General features: G+C 40.1%; 1 protein-coding gene across 1 annotated transcript in view; it reads right to left on the bottom strand.

Annotated features, from left to right (window-relative positions):
• The window catches only part of Pappa (pregnancy-associated plasma protein A), a 233,336-nt gene that overhangs the window by 148,791 nt on the left and 62,503 nt on the right, over window positions 1-22,042 (bottom strand). Inside the window, exons 5-7 of the mRNA NM_021362.1 lie at window positions 19,264-19,456; window positions 11,827-11,948; window positions 3,567-4,065 (exon numbers count right to left, since the gene is read on the bottom strand). Coding sequence (NP_067337.1) covers window positions 3,567-4,065; window positions 11,827-11,948; window positions 19,264-19,456 — 814 coding nt within the window. The remainder of the gene's footprint in view (window positions 1-3,566; window positions 4,066-11,826; window positions 11,949-19,263; window positions 19,457-22,042) is intronic.

Genomic DNA, 22,042 nt, shown 5'->3' with positions numbered 1-22,042 from the left:
CTCTTATTTGCAAACCAAAAGAGTAGCTTTAAGAGTGAAAGAAATGAGTTTTAAATTCGTAGGCAAATGGATGGATCTGGAGGATATCATCCTGAGGGAGGTAACCCAATTGCAAAAGATCACACATGAAATGTACTCACTGATAAGTGGATATTAGCCCAGAATCCCAGAAGCTTGGGATACCCAAGATACAATTCACAAACCACATGAAACTCAAGAAGGAAAACCATAGTGTGGATACTTCTCTCCATCTTAGAAGGTGGGAACAAAACATCCATGGAAGGAGTTACAGAGACAAAGTGTGGAGTAGAGACTGAAGAAATGACCCTCTAGAGACTGATTCACCTAGGGATCCAAACCATTTACAGTCACCAAACCCAGATACTGTTGTGGATGCCAATAAGTGCTTGCTGACAGGAGCCTGATATAGCTCTCTACTGAGAGGCTTTGCCACTACCTCACAAATACAGAGATGGATGCTCACAGTCATCCATTGGACTGAGCATAGGATCCCCAATGAAGGAACTAGAGAAAGAACCCAAGGAGCTGAAGGGGTTTGCAGCCCTATAGGAGGAACAACAATATGAACTAACCAGTATCCCCAGAGCTCCAAGGGACTAAAGCACCAACCAAAGAACACACCTGGTGGGACTCATGGCTCCAGCTGCATATGCAGCAAAGGATGGCCTAGTTGGACATCAATGGGAGGAGAAGCCCTTTGTCCTATGAAGGCTCTATGCCCCAGTGTGGAGGAATGTCAGGGCCAGGAAGTGGGAGTGAGTGGGTTGGTGAGCAAGGTTGGGGGGCAGGGAGAGGGTGTTTTTTGGAGGTGAAACCAGGAAAGGGGATAACATTTGAAATATAAATAAAGAAAATACCCCCCCCCAAAAAAAGAGTGAAAGAAATCTTGGTGATTTTTGGCCCTGAGAACTCACCAAGAGCAGTAGCTGTTAAAGTTTAAACAGCAAGGGAATCACCTACAGTGACCCTGCACATAGGATTTCTCATTCAATAGGCTGACCAGGGCCTGAGAACCGGGCCTTTCTGGCTTCCCAAGTGAGGCTAATGCAGTTCTATAGCCAGGAGGGTGCCTAAAAGGAGTTGGTCAGAAACCTTATTATATTATAATCTCACCATGAGATGTTTACAAGTCCTGATCATCAGAGCTCACTCTTACTAGTAAGTCAACACCAAGGAGGCAGTTGGGAGAGACAGAAGGTGAGAACTGAGCCATTTAAAAGGATCTTAAGGTTTTGAAAGGAGCAACCTAATTTAAGAACCACAAGTTGAGAGCAACACCACTCTTACAGAACGGAAGCATTTAAGGATCAGAGAGACTGAGTGATAGATACATCCATGGCCACAGAGTGAGTTAGAAATGCAGGACAGACTAGAATTCGGGATGCCTTCTCTTCCGTTTCATTTCCACCATTCTGCACTTATCAACCCATGTCAGTTGTTCTCATAGGCTCATAAATGAAGGCAAGAAAATGAAAGCCATGTTTAAACTGAGGTTTTAAGGCATCCATTGTTTCTTTCCCCAATTATTTTATGAAGAAATTTTAAGTGGCTACAAATTTACAGAACTTTACCAGTCCAGACAAGTGAGGGATGGATGAGACAGGGTTATGGAATATTTTCATGCAAAGACAATGCACTTAAGTTTTAAGTATGTTCTCAAACACAAACCAAGTGTTCTCCTTGAGTTCTTAAACAGATGTTCTTCATCTCCCACTCAACAAATGAGCAAGGTTTTGCCTGAGATGTGCACATTAACTGCTGGCATTTAAAAGGAAGTGCTGGCAAAGTATTTGAAAGTGGTCCTGTCTGTTTCTTCAAAAGATTAAAAATTTCCTTCCAGAATTTGGTTTCCATTAATGATTCGCTTAGTATATATTTTCAAGTATAGAGTAGAAATCATGTCTCATATCATCTTAGAACCAAATAGAGAGTCACACAAAACTTATAGAAGTCATGCTGGTCAGAATTTTCCTCAGAGGAGAACTGAGCACTCAAAGAAGGTGACCAACTGCCTAATGTTCATAAGTGGGTGGACTCGGGCTAAATGTAAATCGTCTGCCTCCCGAGCTTCTCTCCAGGATTCAGATGTTCCAACCAGCATTTCTTACACATAGGAAGTGCTACATAAGGTTTGTTGATTGACTGCAGAGTCTTCTCACTCAAATTAGGCAGTTAGGTCTCTAGCATTTTCTTTCTTAAGACCAAAATAGAAGTTAGAGCAAATCTTTTGACGGAACGTAAGTTGGACCCACTGACTTGGGCTTACATTCCAATCTCCTTCTCACCACTCTCCAAACAAGTGACCTCATGTCTGAATGCCTCTTTTCCCCTTCTTTGCAAATTGATAATGACTGTAGGGCTGTGGTTGTAGAGTGCATGAGATGAATGAGTGACCCTGCCTTTATTATAGCCCTCTGCTGGGTGGACAGGATGCTATGGTTTGGATCTTAAATGCCACAGGAGAGTTCATGTATCAGAGCTTTAGCTCCCATTGAAGTGAAGTGCAGAGGTGACTGTCTTTGGGAGGTTATTGGATCATAAAGGTTTTGATTGTGTAAGAAGAATAATATATTCATGGATTCATAAACTTACTGATCTCTGGAGAATGGACCCTATGATAAAAATGAAACTCTCTCGTTATTTTCGGGACTGCATAAATCAAGCATCTCCATCCTACTATTTGCACGGTAGTATAATATACTATCCTGGCTCTAGCAATGGTAGGTAGGAAAATGTCCAAGTGACAATGATGTTTTTTTTGTCCCAACAGCAGAAAACTGATAAACACACACAGACAGACACAATGCTAGTGACTTCACTGCAGGCATTTTTCTCTTTTAAAAGACACATATCATGAGGATGTAAAGAAAATGGCAGAAAAGGGCTTAAAAACTGAATGTTAAAATCAAGCAGCATAGTGAATATCTCTTCCCTCACGAAAGCATCTGTGGATCCTACAGCTGTAAGGTCTTTAGTGATCCAAGAAATTTGGAACTCATTCCTACCTCAGGAACTACAACGAGCAGAAAGACTGTGACTAGAGAGATTCAGTGTCTAGGAATGTTTTTATGTGGTTGTGCAGGCATGTGCCCAAGTCCCTATGAAGCTGCCACTTCACCCAACATTTTCATGTAGTGGAGAAAAAATCAGAATGCATAAATCTCTTTCAAACTTATATAAACATAAATCATGAGCAAAGTTCTATTCTATCAGAAGAGTAATCTTCATTAGTAATAAAGGACTTATTGTTAATCCCATCCACTCTCCTTTGTTTGCTGTTGAAAAGACCAAGGTTTGGAGAGATAAATGAATATCACAGAAGACTGTCCTCACCTCTGACCCTTTTGACTCCATCCATGGCCCTTCCTATTATATCAACTCTGCCTTATTAACATGAATTCTACACTCAGCACTGGGATACAATCTCTAGAAGTAAGTCTGATGGAGATGAACTTTCTCCTTTTCGGTCAAGACCTTCTGACTTTCCCCACATCTTTCCACAGCCCACCCATTTTATCAGCTCCTGAGAGGGAGAATGCACTTACGTGTCCATGAATCTTCTGTTGAGGTGGAGTAATGAGGCTACATCTTCTAGCAGAGGTGGGTCTCGAAGCACTTTATACTGCAGAGGTTTACACTGTAGGCAGAGTGGACTGTCTACAGTGGAGGTCAGCATTGCTGCATCAATCTCCAGGTGCTCATCAAGAGTATAGATTTGGATGCCATATACCTCCTCACCCACATCCCGGAGTCTGATGGTAAGTGGGATATCACAGAAAACATTCTGAGGACCCAAAGAGATATTCTTTCCACTGATAGTCAAGAGTTTGATGTCATTGACAGCTCCACTAGAGTCCCAATCACTGGAGACAAAGGTTACCCAGATGGTCAGAGACTCAGGGACCAAAGGGTAGCGAAATTCCAGCTCGAGGTAGCAGCCTTGTGGCTCAGGGCAGGCTGGAGGAACTGTGTGTGGGTTGACAGCTGAATTTGGACTCCAGGTTCGGACACTGGATTTACAGGGCTGTTCAACATCTGGGTGACCTATATCGAAAAGAGATGCAAATGAGTTCTTGCTACATTCTGGTTTTCAGAGTTTCCCACAGACCCAGAAAAAGATATGTCTGATGAGAACTTAGGGATAAAGGAGTAACTCCTAGTGTCATGGAAATCTGCTGTATATAGAGCACTCAGCTCATCCCCCAACCCCGCATAACAGATCTCAGAGGAGTCACCCAACATTGGAAGTGAAGTTCAAGTGTCTTACTACTAAGAAAATGCTGAAGCTTCCCTTTTTAAGTTTCCATTGAGAGGTTTCGGTGCTGCATATAGAAAGAAAGAAGAGGTATTTTTCTGAACACTCTTTGTGTCCCATGAACTTGTTTAATTTTTGAATAGATTCATTTTCTAAATGATGTAATTAAGGTTCAAAAAATTGAATTAATTGAACAAAGGTATATACCATGAAGTCCCTGCTAGATGCAGGAATCATTAAAATTAGAGTTCCAGTTGTATCATCGACGTTGATACATCCTGCTTAGACTTAACAGAAGCACCAGAAAATAACTAGCAGAAGAGGAGAGCAAAACAGAGAGGATGCGTGTCTTACTCAGAGATCCTGGGAGGAGACTAAGCCAAATGACAGAGCTACAAGTCAGACTTGGGGCCCTTTTATCTCTACTCCTCCGTTTCCCTACATGAGATCATTCAATACCACTGTGCTTCTCTGAGTTATGTCTCCTTTCACTCAAGGACAGAGGAGTGGGAAAAGAAAAAGTTGATGTTGCTACTTTTCCTCAGAAAAAGGATGCTTCTTCTCTACTGATCTCAGTCTGAAGCAATTTATAAATTCTTCACCGATGAGGTCACCCATACAGAGAACCCTTTTCTTGTACTGCTGAGAAAAGTGATCACAGCTCGGGGGAGTTCAGTGAGAGACAGAGATCATTGGTGAGGACAAGCTAAGAGAAGTTATAGTAGTAGTCATATCATTTGCTCCGTCAGTATAACTGGATAGTAGTGTTCGTTTAGGGGATGGGTATGTTGGATACTTCTAAATAAAGAGGAAGAAAAGCAACCTTAGTCTTACAATACTTTGTGGTAATATTACAATGTAACAGGACTCAAGATAACATAAGCATTAAAAATGCAGTTGTGTGTGTATGTGTGTATGGAGGCTGTTATTGCAGTGGAGGTTGTTAACACCCTCTATATCCTTTTTTTTTTTAAAGATTTATTTATTATATCTAAGTACACTGTAGCTGTCTTCAGACATACCAGAAGAGGGTGTCAGATCTTATTAAGGATGGTTGTGAGCCACCATGTGGTTGCTGGGATTTGAACTCATGACCTTTGGAAGAGCAGTCAGTGCTCTTACCGGCTGAGCCATCTCTCCAGCCCCCACCCTCTATATTCTTATCTTTTCTTATAAAGAGAGAATCAACATGCTACAAAGTTGAGATGGCAAATTGAAAAGAAATAGAGAACAAATGGAAACATGGAAAATACACAAAAACATTTTCATAAATAACAGCTGACCAAGACAATATAATCATAGCTACAAGATTTCCTCCACTATATCTTGATTGGATTCATCACCTACTAATTAAATGCTTGCTAGAAGTCACTCTTGCTTTAAGGAAAAGGGACAATAATTCTGCAACTAACTTAAGTCTTCTTATTTACTCTGCAATACCATGTATTTCTGACTCCCAATTTTGGATTGTGAAGATACAGGGATCTCTTTTGAATCCAGTATCCGTTATCCAAAACAGTTTACAGGATATTAAGAACATTCTCTAGTCAGTAATTAACTCAAAAGATCATATTAAAAATCTTGTAAGACTAGATATTTCTGTCTCCATTTTACTCAATGCTGAGAGCCTTTGGTCAAAACAGTATCTGGTCTGTAGAGATTATGCATAGTAGGTATTTTTCAGTATTTGCTCAACAACTATCAATATGGGAATTTATACATTTATAAAAAGAAGATGTGAGTTTATAGAGTACTCTCCAGTGGTTGGTGCCAGGTGAATATTCCACCCCCTTCATGTGCTTTCCCTGGAATTGGCAAGGGATAAAGCTATCTTTCTCCCATCCTTGGAGAAAATGACTATCAGTTGGGGAAGCCACAGGAGAACAAAGATGACAAATCTGTTTGACTCATCATTCCTTTTTGTTTTCTTGTAAAATCAATAGAGTGACCAAATGCTTTCCAAAGGATAAGGTGGGTCTGTTCATTATGCCCAAATAGGCACATAGGAGTAGAATTTTAGCAAGGCTTCTACTTATCTAGTTATTACAGACAGATTCTTAAATAGTAAAAGAACCATTAAGTTTCACAAAACCTATTAGTAATAATGCCAGGTTTCATACACTTACCAGCCTTTTATGTAGGCAATGCACCAAACAAGTTGCATGCCTCAGATCTCTGTATCCTGGTAGCAAGTAAGCTCATTTTATAGAAAACAAAGCTCCAGATAGCTGAGGAAACCTCTTATAGTTAGTAGAGTATCACTGGATATTGTTGGTCCAAGCAGTGTACCAGGCTTTGAAGCAATTATAGCTGAATTAAAGTCCCAACTATCCAGCTTCAGCTATGTTACCCACTTCAATGTTACCCACTTCATAACATATTTATCAAATGCAAATGAAATGGGATCTTTAATAAATGGTCACAAATATATGAGTACCATCATGAGAAGAAATGAGGGACCAGGAAAGGAAGTCTTTGCGGGAGGAAGCATTTCAAATATAGACAATGGTTGAGAATGAATGTGAGATAAGAAGACTTCCAGTTTCACACAAAGAAAGTAGTAAGGGCTGCTAAACAGAACCCACTTCAGGAAGTGTTTTGTATGACACATTAAAAGACTTGAAGCTTGCACTTAGATAGATGAAGAGCTCATGGTAAATTTTAAACAAGAGAGTGACGTAACAATTGTCTTTTTAAAAAAGCCACTGTTTAGAGATGTAGATACTATCTATTCATCAATCATCCATCTTTGTCTATTTATCATTCCATCTGTCGATCCATCCAGGTACCAATCCACTATCCATTAACCCATCCATTCATCTATCTGTCCCTCTGTCCCACTACTCTTTCTCTTTCCATCCATCCACTCACCCATGCAACTGCCCATTCATCAATATGTGTATCTATTTAATGAAGTAATAATCTCAGAGTCCTGAGTCCTGTATTAGGCTAGTTCCTGGGGAGGAAGATTTCTGTTGTTCTCTCTGTTCATAGAGATTCTATTCTGCTAATGTAGAGTATACATATATGGTTTGGACAAAGTGCCCATCAGAGATCATGAGTTAAATTCCTCAAAGAGAGTCAGAAATAGACACATTTGTGAAACTGATTAGATATATGGTAGTAAGACCCAGAGAAGGGCTGAGAAAAAGAAACAAAGAGTGAAAGGAAAGGAGAGAAGGTAATGAGGGAGTGAGGGAGAAAAAAGGGAAGGGAAAAGGGGAGAAGTGAAAAGAGAGGTACCAAGTCCTGCTAGTTCATGATTAATACATATCCCTTTGCAGATATGAAGGCTACACGAAAAGGCTCATGTTTTATAAGCAGCCCACCAGGAATAAGGTCACAGACATGTACAGAAATATATTCATACACACTTCTGCTAATCCAAATTTATATTTATGAAAATGTATGTAGAGATTCATTGTATGTCTAAGTATATGTTCACTGAACATGTAGATATGAACACAGCCATGGTGCCAAGATTTTTTTTTTAAGATAGAAGCTTCAGCACACTTGAAATATTCTAGGGAGAATAATGGAGCAAACATTCATACAAACAGGAACGACTGAAAACAGGTGGTGTGATGTGCCAATCTCTCATGCAAAGACCAACATCTGCATAAGTGATGTAAAGTGGGATTTCTATCAGTAACATTCTGCCATCTAGTTCTTGGTTTATACTTTTAAAAATATGCATGGTAAATACCTTAAATACTTTAAAAAGTATGAACCTGTGAAATGTAGATTTTGCTCTAAACACAAGAGTGTAACCGTTTTCTGTGTACAGAAGTGTTTCTTTTGTTTTTTGTTTGTTTTCCCCCACTGTGGAGAAAAGTTAATAGACTGCAGTAGATAGCCAACATATATTTAAAAATGAAAATCTTAGTTCATACTCATATGGAGTTAAGAAAGAGCATTATAGTTTGGTTGTTCATTCTGTGGGTAAGATAGGATCTTAGCAGAACTTTAAGAACTTCAAAGGCACAGGGTTGGCAGCGACAGGGTGAGAAACACTGCTTTTAATTCTGCCCTGCACTTTTTTCTCAACCTTACAGATATATCTGGCATTGCTCATGAATTTGGGAGTTTTCTGTTAGTTTAGGAAGTCCCAAAATTTAAACACACAAAGATAAATAGGTTGGAAATGAGTTGTGAAATAAATTTTAGAGTTTGGCTCATGGAAAAGTTTATTTCTTCAAGAATAGTAAAGGAGTCTGAGCCAAATGGATCACAGCACGTGTAATAGGATGCCCTAAAAATGGAGTGGTGCCTCTTCCTGGCAGGAATATAGTAGATGCATACAGGAGGTTGCAGGTAGTCCTTAGCAGCTGGAATCAGCTCAGACATTCAGGGGCCTCCACACTTATACTAGACTATCAAGTGCACACTACCCTTTAAAAGAGTCAGAAGAACCCAGGAACAGAATTCACTGACTGACACATTTGGTTTGAATGAAAGTGTATAGTGACGTATGAAAATTACGATGCTCAAACAAGTGGCAGGGTGACCAAGGTAATTTTCGCCAAGGGGAACACTTCCTGATTCTACACCCCACATATCTTGCAACTTTGATTTTTCTCCCTTAGCCTCAGCCATTATCCTGGCATCATGTCAGACATCATGTTTGATCACCTGAATTCTAGCAACCAGCAAAAACTGCTCTCTTCCCTCCAGGACTTTCATCCCTTAAGTTATTCACTATAGAGCTGTTAGAGCAGTCTTTAGAACCTGCACATCTTACGATTCCACATGCTCTGAGTGGGCACATAAAACATTGACTTGAGACAGGGGATGGTGGAGAGGAGCAGTCAGAGGGTAGGGCATGGCAGGGAGTGGCATATGGAGTTTAAAAAAATAAATTAATTAGAAAGAATGAACTTTTTATGTACCTATGGTATAGTACTTACTAAAGGCAAAAGCACAGTTGCATACTGATGATATGAATTTGCTCATCTTATTGTACATAGAGAAGTAAATCTTGGCAGAATAGTTACTATTACAAGATGTGGAGTATCTTCAATGGTTTTGCAGAGTTGATTGATATTTTGACTTTATAGTCAACATTGCCAAGAATACTGCTTTGCACAAAATATTATGTACAAATGGCAGAAGTATGTTTAGAGCCATTTCAAAATTTGCTGGAAATTCTGTTCTAAGTCATAACCAAGGCTCAGTTAATTTTTTTAAATGCAATTTAAATCAACAATGCCAACATTGTAAAAATTAAATATTATAACAAAATACAACCCTGATTATCAACTTGATGCAACCTGAGACATAATAATAGGAAAATATTAAATTGTTTGCTTTCTGTAATTACATTACTAGTTTTAGATAATTGCAAAACCACTTTGAGTGAAGAATGAAAACATCCCACTTCATAATATCCAATAGTCTTGAATCTAAGGTGTTTTAAAGAATCACCCATTAGCAGTAATAGTGCTAGGGTATGAACTATGTAAAATAAAGCTGTGTTCAGTGAGGTTGCCCAAATAAACATGGGATGGTGTTGCCTAAGGTGATTCAGATTCATTATATGTCTGCATTTTGTAAATTGCAAATTCCCAAGTCGGTTACTTTTTAAAAATTTTATGCCACCATATAGTTTCAACCTACAATTTATGATGGGATGATCTTCTCTGACCTAAGCACATGGCATCTTCTCCTTGTTTCCAGTGGTAATCCACTTGGCCTTATGTGGGAACTATCTGCCTCACCTGTTCAGTACCCATTTCTCTTACCATGCTGCTCATGCTCTAAATCCATGTAAATCCACATGGCCTTACTAGGAGCTTTTTGTTTGGGTGGATTATATTTACTCATAGATAAACAGTACTATGTCTACAAATGGGAGCACTCTAAAGCTACAGTATGTATGGTGTACATTCCACTTAACTGTCAGAGGGCTAACAACATTTCATGCTCTGTAGCCCTGGAAAGCCCCATTGGGTTTTCAGGAGAGAATGGAAAAGAAACTGTGAATGATACCATAATAACATTAAGAATAATTTTGACTTTGAGGACACACTGGACCACAACCTTGGAAATGTCCCCTCTTTAAATATTAAAATCATTTTAGTGCTCCAAAGTGTTTTTTGACATTTAGTGAGAAGCCCAATTCTGTGGTACTGGATGAAGCTTCCTTTCTACGAGGTCTTCAGCCTTCTACTTTGATCAGCTTGGTAACTGCCCCACCTGCTTTTCTCTCTCCTGGTGAAGAGCCAGCATCCTCTTGCCTAGGTACCTAAGACTGTGCCCACACATACTCCTCATGGCATTAGAGAGGGAGACAAGTATACTCTACGCCAGCATGCAAAGTGTTCTCAACTGTCAGAGAAGCATAGTGGGTTCTATTTGGGCAATTGTGTCTCTAGATTCAGAAATAGCTTTCTAAAGGAGTGGGGCATGCCACAGAGAATAAGTTCATTGAGGAGTTTCCTTTGTGGAGGACAGGAGCATAATGACCTCAGGTGTCCCTTCCAAGTCTGACAGTCTGAGAGTTTATGAGACTGAATGAAGGGCTTCTCCCAGACATCCCTCTTACTTTCTATTACAGAGAGATTATTTAGAGTTCCCACATCCAAATCTCATTTTTATTTTAAGCTAGTTTAGAAAATAAAGCACAGGGCCATCATTTTTTTCAACTTCACTTTCTGATCCTTTTCCTTTGCTTTAGTCTATCTTTGGCTTTTCCTTTTTAACCCTCTTTCTAAAAATATAAAGGGTAGAGAAAGAGTTCTCACTATTTCTCTGCAAGGGGGTGGGTTCTACTTGCTCTGATAACCTGATGTCATGTTGTCTTACCCTATGACTATGGATAACACTATCTGACCCGTCTGGACCTTTGTGAGACTATGTTGGGACAGGGTCAATGTACAAATGTCTCAAGGCAGGAAAAGTGTTATATGTAAAGGAAGTCACAGTTCTCTGCCAGTCTGGCTTCAGGGCTAAATGACAAAGTGCAACAGTCAGGATCTGGCAGAAGTTGTTGCCTCTGTTTTTGTAGGACACAGGAGTTGTTTTCTATATGAAATGACGATGCTTTGAGGAAATTCAGTCATTGGACTTCTGAGACTTCTGAGAATGCCATCTGTACCTGACAAGATCTGATAGTGATTGAAGATTAGAATAGTGGCAAGCAACGGAAAGGGTACATGGGAAAATTAAAGAGTTGTGACACATACAAGAATGACCCATGTGGCCTTTGTCATAACTGAAGAAGAATCAAAGATGATTGATGCTTTTTAGTCCCCCCAATACATGTATTAACTCCAATGTGACCTGGCTTACCCACAGGGGCCTGGAGTCTCTAAGTTCTATGAACACTTCCATATAGCACTTACTTTTGACCCTTATTTAATATTTTGGTGACCATTTCATCAGACGTAACAGGAGAATAGCATACATAAAATAGTGCATGTGGTAAAATATACTTGTTAAATTAATGAGTGCTTGAATAATAGTGTTAAAGATTATTAGAAAGAGTAACAGTCCATATACATTAAAGTTGTTTTCTGTGTACCACACATGTCTGTATGCATCTGACTTACCTTCTGCTTCCCGAGGACTCCAGTGTCCTGACGGTCCACAGGGCATGGGGGAGGAGGCATTGAAAGCATATTGCACCAGGATTCTCCCTTCTAGGCAAAGGTCACATGCTGATCCCAATTCTCTAGGAGGCCAAGGAAAGAGTGGAAATACACCGACTTAGGACAATTGAGTGAGCAAATGACAGGACCAGGACAAAAGCTATGGGACAGAGGACACAATTGGTCTTTATTGCTTTGTCTCCATGCACATGGCATGGCTAGGGAAATGACTATAAGGGAAATCTCTTCTATTGGCCAGGAAGTTTGTTTGATTGCTTTTGTTTTTGTTTTTTACTGCTTCTGTCCTGATGCTGCATACACTCTTTTGATTCAAGTAGCACAGAACCAACTGGCCAATCCCCTACCCTCCCCCCCCCCCCCAAAGTAATTTTAATTGCGCCTGGAATAAAAAGCTTCACTGGGAATCTTTTGTGTGGTCACAAGAGCATACTTTGCCTCATTTTGTCCTCAGGAATGACTCCTTTAAAAATATTTTCCAGGTACCCACTATGTTCAAGGCCTCAGTCGGCATTCACAGTGACCAAACATGAAGAAGGTGTGGTTCCTTCACCAGAAAATGAGTGGGCTGGATGAGATGATGCCTAAGAAATCTTCCAGCCCTGACATCCTGGGGATGAGTGACTCACTTGCAATTTAATAGTCAAAAGCAGTTTCTTTACTATGCCATCTAACTCATTTTAACAGCTTTCCAGGGGGTGAGCCAATCTCTCAATGGGACTAGTCCCAAAAATGGAATATTATGGTGGCTTCCCCAAATGTCTGGTATATCTGGATTTAATCTCTCCCTGGCTACAACTGTGTCTGGGTTCCTACTGTGTTCTCCAAATTTGGCATCTGTAGGAGGCAGTTGTGGATAAGACAGAGAAATGAATATTCTGTACTCTCATGGACCAAGACATCTGCAGATCTGAGTGGCATCTGCTTAGACTTTTGGCAATGGAATTTCTAGATGATGTTAAGTAAGGTCTCAACCAACCAAGTGTTTCTCAAAATACAACAGCCCCAGTGATTGCTCTTCAATCATTCCTAGAGGAATCTGTGGGATTTGGTTACCTAAGAGGAGAGAATGACACATTCAGATTTTAAATTGTAGGATTTCCCCTAACAAGGAACTCTGTGATTTTAGGGTTATAGTCTAAGGAAGTATATATGTGAGCATTAAGGTGTGCTGGCATTCTCAGGCAGAGGTCAGGGAATCATTAAAAGCCCTATTATCAATAAGCCATGTTCCTGCTTAAACTTTTAGAATGTTTCCAACCTCCAAGGACCCTAACTCCCCTCATTATACTAGCCTTGTGTCTCTTTACCACATTGGGTCACATTACCCCATGTTCACTGCTTTTGCCAGGCTGGTGTTTCTCATCCTGCTAGGTTCACTTTAATTATATTTTTGTGTATTAATATGTTTATATGTAAATATGCTCCTTTCATAAATTATGAGGCACCTGAGAACAAGATCAAGATCCATAACCTAGACTTTTCTCTCTTTCTTTCTCTCTCTCTCTCTTTCTTTCTTTCTTTCTTTCTTTCTTTCTTTCTTTCTTTCTTTCTTTCTTTCTTTCTTTCTTTCTCTCTCTCTCTCTCTCTCTCTCTCTCTCTCTCTTTCTTTCTGTCTATCTGTCTGTCTGTCTGTCTGTCTGTCTGTCTGTCTGTCTTAGGGTTCAGCACACAACTCAAGTGTTTTCTATTATGTGCAGCTTGAATTGATGGATGAGTAAATGAGTTGGTAGAACAAATATTACTCAGACAGACACATAATAGTCATGGCTAAATTAAGCTAAACCTTTAAACATCAGAGTGTGTGCCCTCTCAACCCAGTGGATGAAAGGTGAAAGCAGACATCAGGCAAGCACATTAACCCTTGGTGGAAGAATAAAACATTAAATATTCCATGGTTAATCTAAATTGAATAATGGGCAGTTATTCTACAATATCCATGATTATGAAAATTTATAGAAAACATATTTACTATAAAACTATGTAGAATTGTCTCATTCAAGTTTAACCTATACTGTTATCTTGGTGCTATTTAGGTAGGCTTCAGTAACAACAACAACGAAAAACATCAGTAATTTGTGAAATTGATTGTAGAAGAGAACTATCTGATTCATGCCAATATACTTACAGTAAAGGGAATGAGGAAAGTAGAGAAGGAGGAAGAGAGAAAGTTGGGGAAATTTTTCAGCATCTTAATTAGGACAGAAGCTTACAATGTCAGCTTCTATACAGCAGCTCTGAGTCACAGGACTGATAATAAAACGGTGACATCATGAATGCCCATGGATAAATTCAAGAACTGGGCTGACCTACACAGCTACTGACTTTCTCCATTTCCCTTAGGTATACCTTGAACTTCACTGATCTCATAACAAGACTCTGGTTGTCAAGAAGTACTGCAATAAGTGAATCACCATGCAGCTGGCAGCAAATGTGATGGGTGGTGTCCTGTACATCCATGGAATGCTGGCATGCTATACATCCAGGGGATGCTGGCATCCTATGCATTCAGGGGATGTTGGCATTCTATACATCCAGGAGATGCTGGTATCCTGTACATCCAGGGGATGCTGTGTCTGTGACTCACTCTGGCATTTATTTGATTTTCATGGACACCTGCACACACACACACACACACACACACACACACACACACACACACACACACTCATATACCTGGAGAATGTTAATATTGGGAGAGTTCATCTTTCTTACACAGTTTATCTAAGTCAAAGCTCAAAATTTTAGATATATGCTATTGAATGAGAAGCTTATCAGCCACAAATGGCTATTTAAATTTAAAATAATTAATATAAAATATATTTAAAAATTCTGAACCTTGGTTACATCAGTTATAATTCCAAGTACTTCATGGTCACTAATTTGGTGAATGTGGTGGTATAGTGATGCTATCTTGGTGAATGTGGATAAGCAACATTCTCATTAACAAATAAAGTCTTTCTGAATTGTACTTCAAGAAGCCATCCTAAATAAAAAGGAGTTAGCTTCTCTCCTTTACAATTAGACTGTTACTAGTATGTCTCACTTTTGTAGAAAAAAAGTTCCTCATTATTATACGTGTTAAGAGACATGGAGGAGAAATTCTGCCTGAGAAAGGCAGAATTTTTGACCTACAGATCAGAAAACTGAAGCTAAAGAGGGAGAGAGAATGATGTATCTGCAAGGACTTTAGACCATGGTCCCATAGTTCCTAGTTCACTAGGCTTTCCAGTATATGATAGCCAATTGTTCGGATACTAAGACCAGCCAGTCAACACATTTGCAAGACTAGGGGTGGCCTCGAATTATTTATTCAGTTGCCCCTGTGTGAGGACACAGGCTGTGGGGGAATCGGAATATGTTTTCTTAAGGGAACCCCCTTGTAGTCTCCTACACCACAGATGTGAGAACAGCAGGAGGACATGAACATGGCCAGGGGTGAGATGCTGGCATTGATGGATGGTGTGGAAAACACCCAAGGTTTTTCAAGGGAAGGGGATTTTCAAGTAACCAAACAGTTCTGGAAAACCTCACACAAGGTAGAAGCTAACATTCCTTGAGTGTAGAATATGTGTGCTTAGTATATCGTAGATCTCATTTGTTGACTTCCCCACATAACAGAGACAATATGGGCAAGTTAGCACCTTCTTATGGAGGAGGACTCATAGAATCAGAAAAGTCAGACCTCTTGCCTAAAGTCTCATCTACTGGGAGCAATGAAACTAAGTGAGAGTGGTGGCAGAACGTGCGTGTGATCAGACATCAAAGCTTATATGCCTCATACTAAATCAATTTGCAGTGCTATAAACTCCCTGCTTATGGGAGCAAGATGCACAAAGGATATAGTACCATTCCTTTACAGCAATTTTTAATACTTATGGACGAACTTCCTTTAGCTTGTGGTCTGCATGGCTGCTAACCTTAATTACATGTTTCAAAAATGTCAGTTTGAATTTAGCATGTGATAACTCTATTAGTTAATATTACCCTAAACAGAATAGCTATTGTATATGCCTCAAGTAGTAACTCACTATGGGTTATTAAAAACATATTGATTAAAGCCATGAGTACTATGTAATAGAGACATATCTCATTACACAACAATTAACCCTTTAATAGGTTTCCAACAATCAGATGGATTTTATTTAATGGATAATAACTGCTTTATGAGATATAAATTGAATACATACACAGGAAGCTTCATTTACAAAACTTCCATTTTTAAGTAGAATCAAGGCCAAAGCTTGACCAAACGTCTGAAACTTCTCATCACTTCAGAGAAAATAAATAAATCTACAGACTGCTGCAAAGCTTGCTCCAAAGTGTCACATGAGCATTTCCAAACCCAGCTCCAAACCCTGCAAGGGCAGCTCGGGCCAGAAAGAGGGAGTTCCTACAGGGAGCCCGAGGAGTTCCCTTCCTTGCTATCAGAGCAAACTCTCCCGCAGATGCAAAAAGAAGGTTCTAGATTCAGGGAATGATAGTCTGTAGACATTTAGAGACCCAGTTTGATGCGGTATCACTGTATAGCGTGTTTTTAACTTTTAAAACTTTTGACACAGAGATCTAAATTTTGAATACTTTTGAATTATAAAATAACATTTACATACAGGTTTATAATAATTAAAGAAGGGTGATGAAGAAGCCTATCACCTTTCATAGCTATCATTTTCTGTGTCTGTATGATGAAAACGTTGACAATCCACTGTTTTAGCCACTTAAAAACATACAAAGCAGTATAGTTCGTTAAAATGTAAGTTGTGGGCAATAGAGCACTAAAGTTTACTTCTGCAATCTAATTGGAACTGTACCCTTTGACTAACACCTTCACTTCTCACATTCACCTAGATCCATCCTCCCCCAGTGAACATCATTCTCTCTACATTCAATGATTCAACTTTATCATATTCCACATATAAGGGAGATCAGGTATGTTTGTCTTTCTGAGGTAAGCATATTTCAATAGAATAATGACCTCCAGACTCATTCTGTGTGTTTTAAATGGCAGGTTTCTCTGCTGACTTTTAAAGGCTGACTAATATTCCACAGTGCACATAAGCTTTTTTCTTTTAACCTCTTCACCTGATGATGGATATTCAGGTTGTTTCTGTATCTTAGATATGTGATTGATGCTATACTGAGCATGTGGAACAGGGTGTCCTTTCAACCAACTACTTCTGATCCCTTCTTTTTCTTTTACATTTTTTTGAATGCCTTGCGCCTGAGTTTGAATTGGTTTGTTTTGCACGAGTATAGATGTATGCTATGCACAAGTGTACATCTGTACTGGGGGCATGAGACTGGTGTCAGGAGCCATTCTCCATTGCTCTTCCATCTAATTCATCAAGCTGGGGTTCTCAGTTCAACCAAAGACTCCCTGTTATGGCTAGTCTTGCTAGCCAGTTTGCTCTGGGATCCCCTGTCTCCACTCTCCTAGGTCAGGTTCTCCCAGGATTGGCTGTGGTTTGAGGATCTGATCAGATCCATATGCTTAAACGTTATGTTTAACTACTGAACTACCTTTCTAGCCTCTGATTTAATTTCTTTTGGATATGTATGTATTAATGCAATAGCTGGATCATACAGTTCTAGTTTAGTTGTCTGAGGTGCATGCATATTATTTTCCATAATGACTGAATTAATTTACAGTCCCACAAACACTGTACAAGATTCCCCTTCCTCATAAGCCTTGCTATTTTTCTAGTGTGTTTTTTTTTGGGGGGGGGAATAGCCATTTTAAGACTGTGAGGTGATCAACCATTTCAGTTATAAGTTGCAATTTCCCTGCTAATTAGTGAGAGTGAGCATTTAAACACGCACCCATTAGCTATGTACTTCTCAGAAATCTTAGGTGAGGTCTTGTGCTTATTTTTTCTTATACACAAATGCACATATACACAATGAGTAAATGAGAGCTTTTTGCCACCTTTTGTGAGGAAAGTTAATACCCCCTTCACACTCTAGTCTGAAACAACCCAATGAAGGAACATAGGATTCATAGACAAGGTATTCTGAAATGTTGCTGAGGGCCTGCCTCCCGTACTTTCTATGAGCTCTTGGCCAAGTTTCTCAGACTCTTTCAGCCTCACTGCTCTCCTTATCTGACACACGAGGAACATTTCTATTCTGCTACTGGGTTCCTGGGAATATTAAATAAGACTTTGCACAACAAGCATTCAGACCAGAATCTCTCTCAAGGTAAGCATTTGACAGACAGCTGCAGGTTCAGCAGACAAAGAGACAATGATTAACACGGTTATTGTCTCCACCATCACCAATGCTGTATCCTCATTGCTGGATAAACTTCCCAAGAAGAGCTAAGGGTTGGAGTAAGAGACTACCTAAATAACAGAGTCATTCTGAAATAGATGTAAACTGCATTCATGAATATTCATTTTATTTTTGCAGTGGTACAATTGGATCCTCGGTTTCATATGTGCTACGCAAGAGCCCTGCCTAACTATGAAGCTTTTCTCTCTGGTTCCCTCAAAGCTTGAGCTCCTTGGAAGTCTATAGTGAACGGACTCATGAGAAGGCATTGAATTTAGGTCTCCCCTTTCTGACTACCAGAAGACATAATCGGTATCCATTTTTAGGAAAAGACAGCTAAAAACAATCTGTGAACAGCTATATGTCAGGTGGCATTTGGATGACAAGTAACAGACCAGGGAGAAAATCTGTGGGGTCTTGCACCAGATTAGTCTCTGGTTTTCTCAAAATATACTAAGTATAAACCTTATGATGATATATAACCATACATTTTTGCAAACCAAATAGTATACATGCTATTATTTTATGTAATGAGAAATATGTATATGTGTGTGTGATATGAAAGGGTTTTCAGAGGCAATTTCAAATCCTGTATTAATGGAGACAACACTAGAAAATATTTCTTGCAATAGAAATTTCCAACTTTTTTGGACTTGGGAAAATTGGAGGTATGTGTGTTTTGAAAGATTCTCTCATGTAGCCCTGGCTGGCTTAGAACTCACTATGCAGACTCTACTTGCCTTGAAATTACAGGTAACTGCTTATTTCTACCTCCCAAGTGCTGAGATCAAAGACAAGTACCACCAGATGAGAGTGTATTAGATTTTCATTTCTCACCTGCCCTTGTTTTGAAGCTTCTAATAATAAAGTTAATTTAACATCCCATTCATGAAGAAGTATACATCATTACTGGATCATTTCTTCTAACAATATTTTTATATTATCTGTCTCAAACTTATCAGTGTGTCCCTGGGTACCAGTCACTGCTGAGTAGTGGGTTCTTTATTCAACAAGAATATTTCTGTTCCAAGTCTGCCTTCCTTCTGAGACTTTGCCTTCCTAGCACGAGGAGAGAGAGAAAGAGCACAACACTCCCCAGGCCACACTCACCTTTCAAAGAAGTGGCCATCGATGGGTGGGAACCACTCTAGCATCACAGAGTCCATTGTGTGCCCCACAACCTGGGGCGCAAGAGCTACAGGTGCTGGCTTTCTGGAGGGCTGCCAGCTCTGGTATACGAGGTCCAGGTAACAGTGCATTCTGGAGACTTGATTGGGCGTGAAAGAGTCTGTACAGTCGTCATCTGTAAGAGTCAGAAGGAGAGAAAAAAGTAAAGAGAGAAGAAAGATAAGCCCCAAGCTGCACAGGCAGGCATGCAAGAGAAGAATGACGTCTCCATGCAGCTAGAGAGCCAGCACTCAAGGCTGTCCTTGCCAGCTCAGGGCAGCCTCTTCTAGTGCTTAGAAGTTAATGGTCTGTGAACAAATTAGTGCAGTCATCACTCCTGGAGACAGGTGAGAGGAAACAGGAGGGAAGTGATGGTGGGTAGAACAGGAAAAGTAAGCCTGGATCTTAGAAGAGAGCTACTATGGCTAAGGACAAAGGCAAAACAAGCTGCTTATCCTCTGGTCCCAAGTCAGCAATGCCTCCACCCCCATTCACATTCCTTTATTCATTTCTTCATTAATTCACTCTGTTTACCCAGTTATTTATTCACTCACTTATGTGCTCATTAGTTTCCTGTTGTATTCCTTCACATTCATCCATTCATCCACTCATGAATTAATGAATTCTACTCTTCCCTATTGCAAAGATACTGTTCTTGAAACCAATCTATTAAATATCTAATTCATGGTCAGTGCTATAAACCAGGGCTGTGGAAGGATGGGACTTAAAATGTTCCTGACCTTAAGCGGGTATGAACACATCACATGAACAGGGATTGTTCTGTGCTCACTAATGTGATGTAGACCATCACTGAATTGATAGAGATGGCATGTGGGGGAAGAGAACCAACTAAATAGCCACCAAAGATGGATGTACATGTGGGGTCAACTAGATCACTTGGTTAAGGTCGAGAAAGAAAGTCGGTCTACAAACAGGGTAACGACACAGCTAGAGGCATGTAAAGCCATAGTTAGGAAATGAGTATACACGCCAGGCTGTATATAGAATGCTACCTTAGCTGGATTTCTGTTGCTGTGGTAAAGATCATGACCAAAAGCAACTTGGGAAGGAAAGGGTTTCCTTGATCTATACTTCCATGTCACAGTCCATCTTAGGGGAATGTCAGGGCAGGAACTCAAGGCTAGAACCTGGAGGCAGGAATTTAAGCAGAGGCCATGGAGGTATGCTGCTTATTGCCTTGCTCCTAATAGTTTGCTCAGTCTGTTTTCTTATATAGCACTGGACCAGCTGTTTATTGGTGGTACTACCTACAGGGAGCTGGGTCCTTCTACATAAATCATCAATAAAATGCCACCATAGGCATGTCTACAGGTCAATATGATGAAAGGTATTTTTCCAACTGTGGCTTCTTCTTCTCAAATGACCCTGGATAGGGTCAAGTTGATGATACACTAACCAGTACAGGTGGGAACAAGAGCAAACACATCTCCCTAGCGTATATGCATGTCTCTGAGACATATGCTTAGCATGTGGTAAGTATGAGTCAGGCATGGAATGACAAGCTTTGAACAGTTACCCTGTATCTCCCAACACATGCTAGTTTGGGAGTGGATATTATCATTTTCTCTCTCTTTATGGAATTAGGAACTCAGGCTATGTTCAAGCAAGCCACTTATTCTGTGTCACAGAGTTAAGCATATCTGGGGTTTGAAACAAAGCTATGCTTCTAAGTAATGCTATAACTTTACCCCGCTAAGCACAAATGAAATATAGTATGGGTAAAATCTCCAGCAGATGGCTTGCACATGGGACTTCAGCCCAGTTCTAGTCTAAGGGGTATTGGAAACAATCTCTCAGGTATCTAGATGGAGTGACCTTCAATTCTACTCTTCCTTTTCCAGTATGGACTGAAGGCAGAGACACAAGTCAGTCCCGAAGGAAGAGGTTTTCCTCCTGTTTCTTTTTCCAACATTCTGATTCATCTCCCCTGGGAACAAGAAAAAAAAGGCACTGTTTGGCTTGGTTTCCTAATGTACCATTTCCTTCTCACGGGTATTTGCTTGGTCAGGATTATCACAGCTAGGCCCCAGACAGAGGAGTGTGGACATCACCAGATCTTAAAAATAAAAGTGCTGCTGGAATCCAGTAGCATAAATTCACTTCTCCTTATCAGAAAATAATTTTGGACAGGTGCTGGGCAGCAGGGCATGACCTTGAAGGGAACAGACAAGGGTGTGAGAGTTTATATGGCAAGGCTGGCTTGGATTCTCTTAGAAATTTTGACAGTCTTCTCTTCAGCACCCCAAGGGAAAGCTTTAAGACATTTGGCAAAATCAGAAGAGCCTAGTGTTCCTTAGCTAGCATTGCACAGGAGTGACAAAAAATTGCTCTCAAGTCCAGATCCACCATGTAACTCCCCAAATCCTGCGGCTCCCTGTGGCCAGGAGTGTGTACACCTCAGCCTGAAGATGGCCAGAACAGAAGTTCATGGTTCATAAACACTGTGATCTGTACACTTTGTGCATAATGTCTGGAAAAGGCCGCTAAGTAGATTAGATGCAGGTGGAGGGTTTGATGGTTCAAGAAAGAAGATGTACAAGATACAGAGTCAAGGGAGCAAGTGTCACTATGCCCTTGGCACCTCCGTTTTCCTTCTGCAAAGTGGAAACAATGAGGGTCATAGGGGTGTTTATCCCATAATATGACTGAGCTGGAGTGTGAGACACAAAAACTCTATCTACTTCATGGCAAATGCTCACTG

Source organism: Mus musculus, chromosome 4 (genome assembly GCF_000001635.26).
Source record: "Mus musculus strain C57BL/6J chromosome 4, GRCm38.p6 C57BL/6J".
Taxonomy (NCBI): Eukaryota; Metazoa; Chordata; class Mammalia; order Rodentia; family Muridae; genus Mus; species Mus musculus.
Note: the sequence above shows the minus strand (reverse complement) of the source record. Positions and strands in the feature narration are given on the sequence as shown.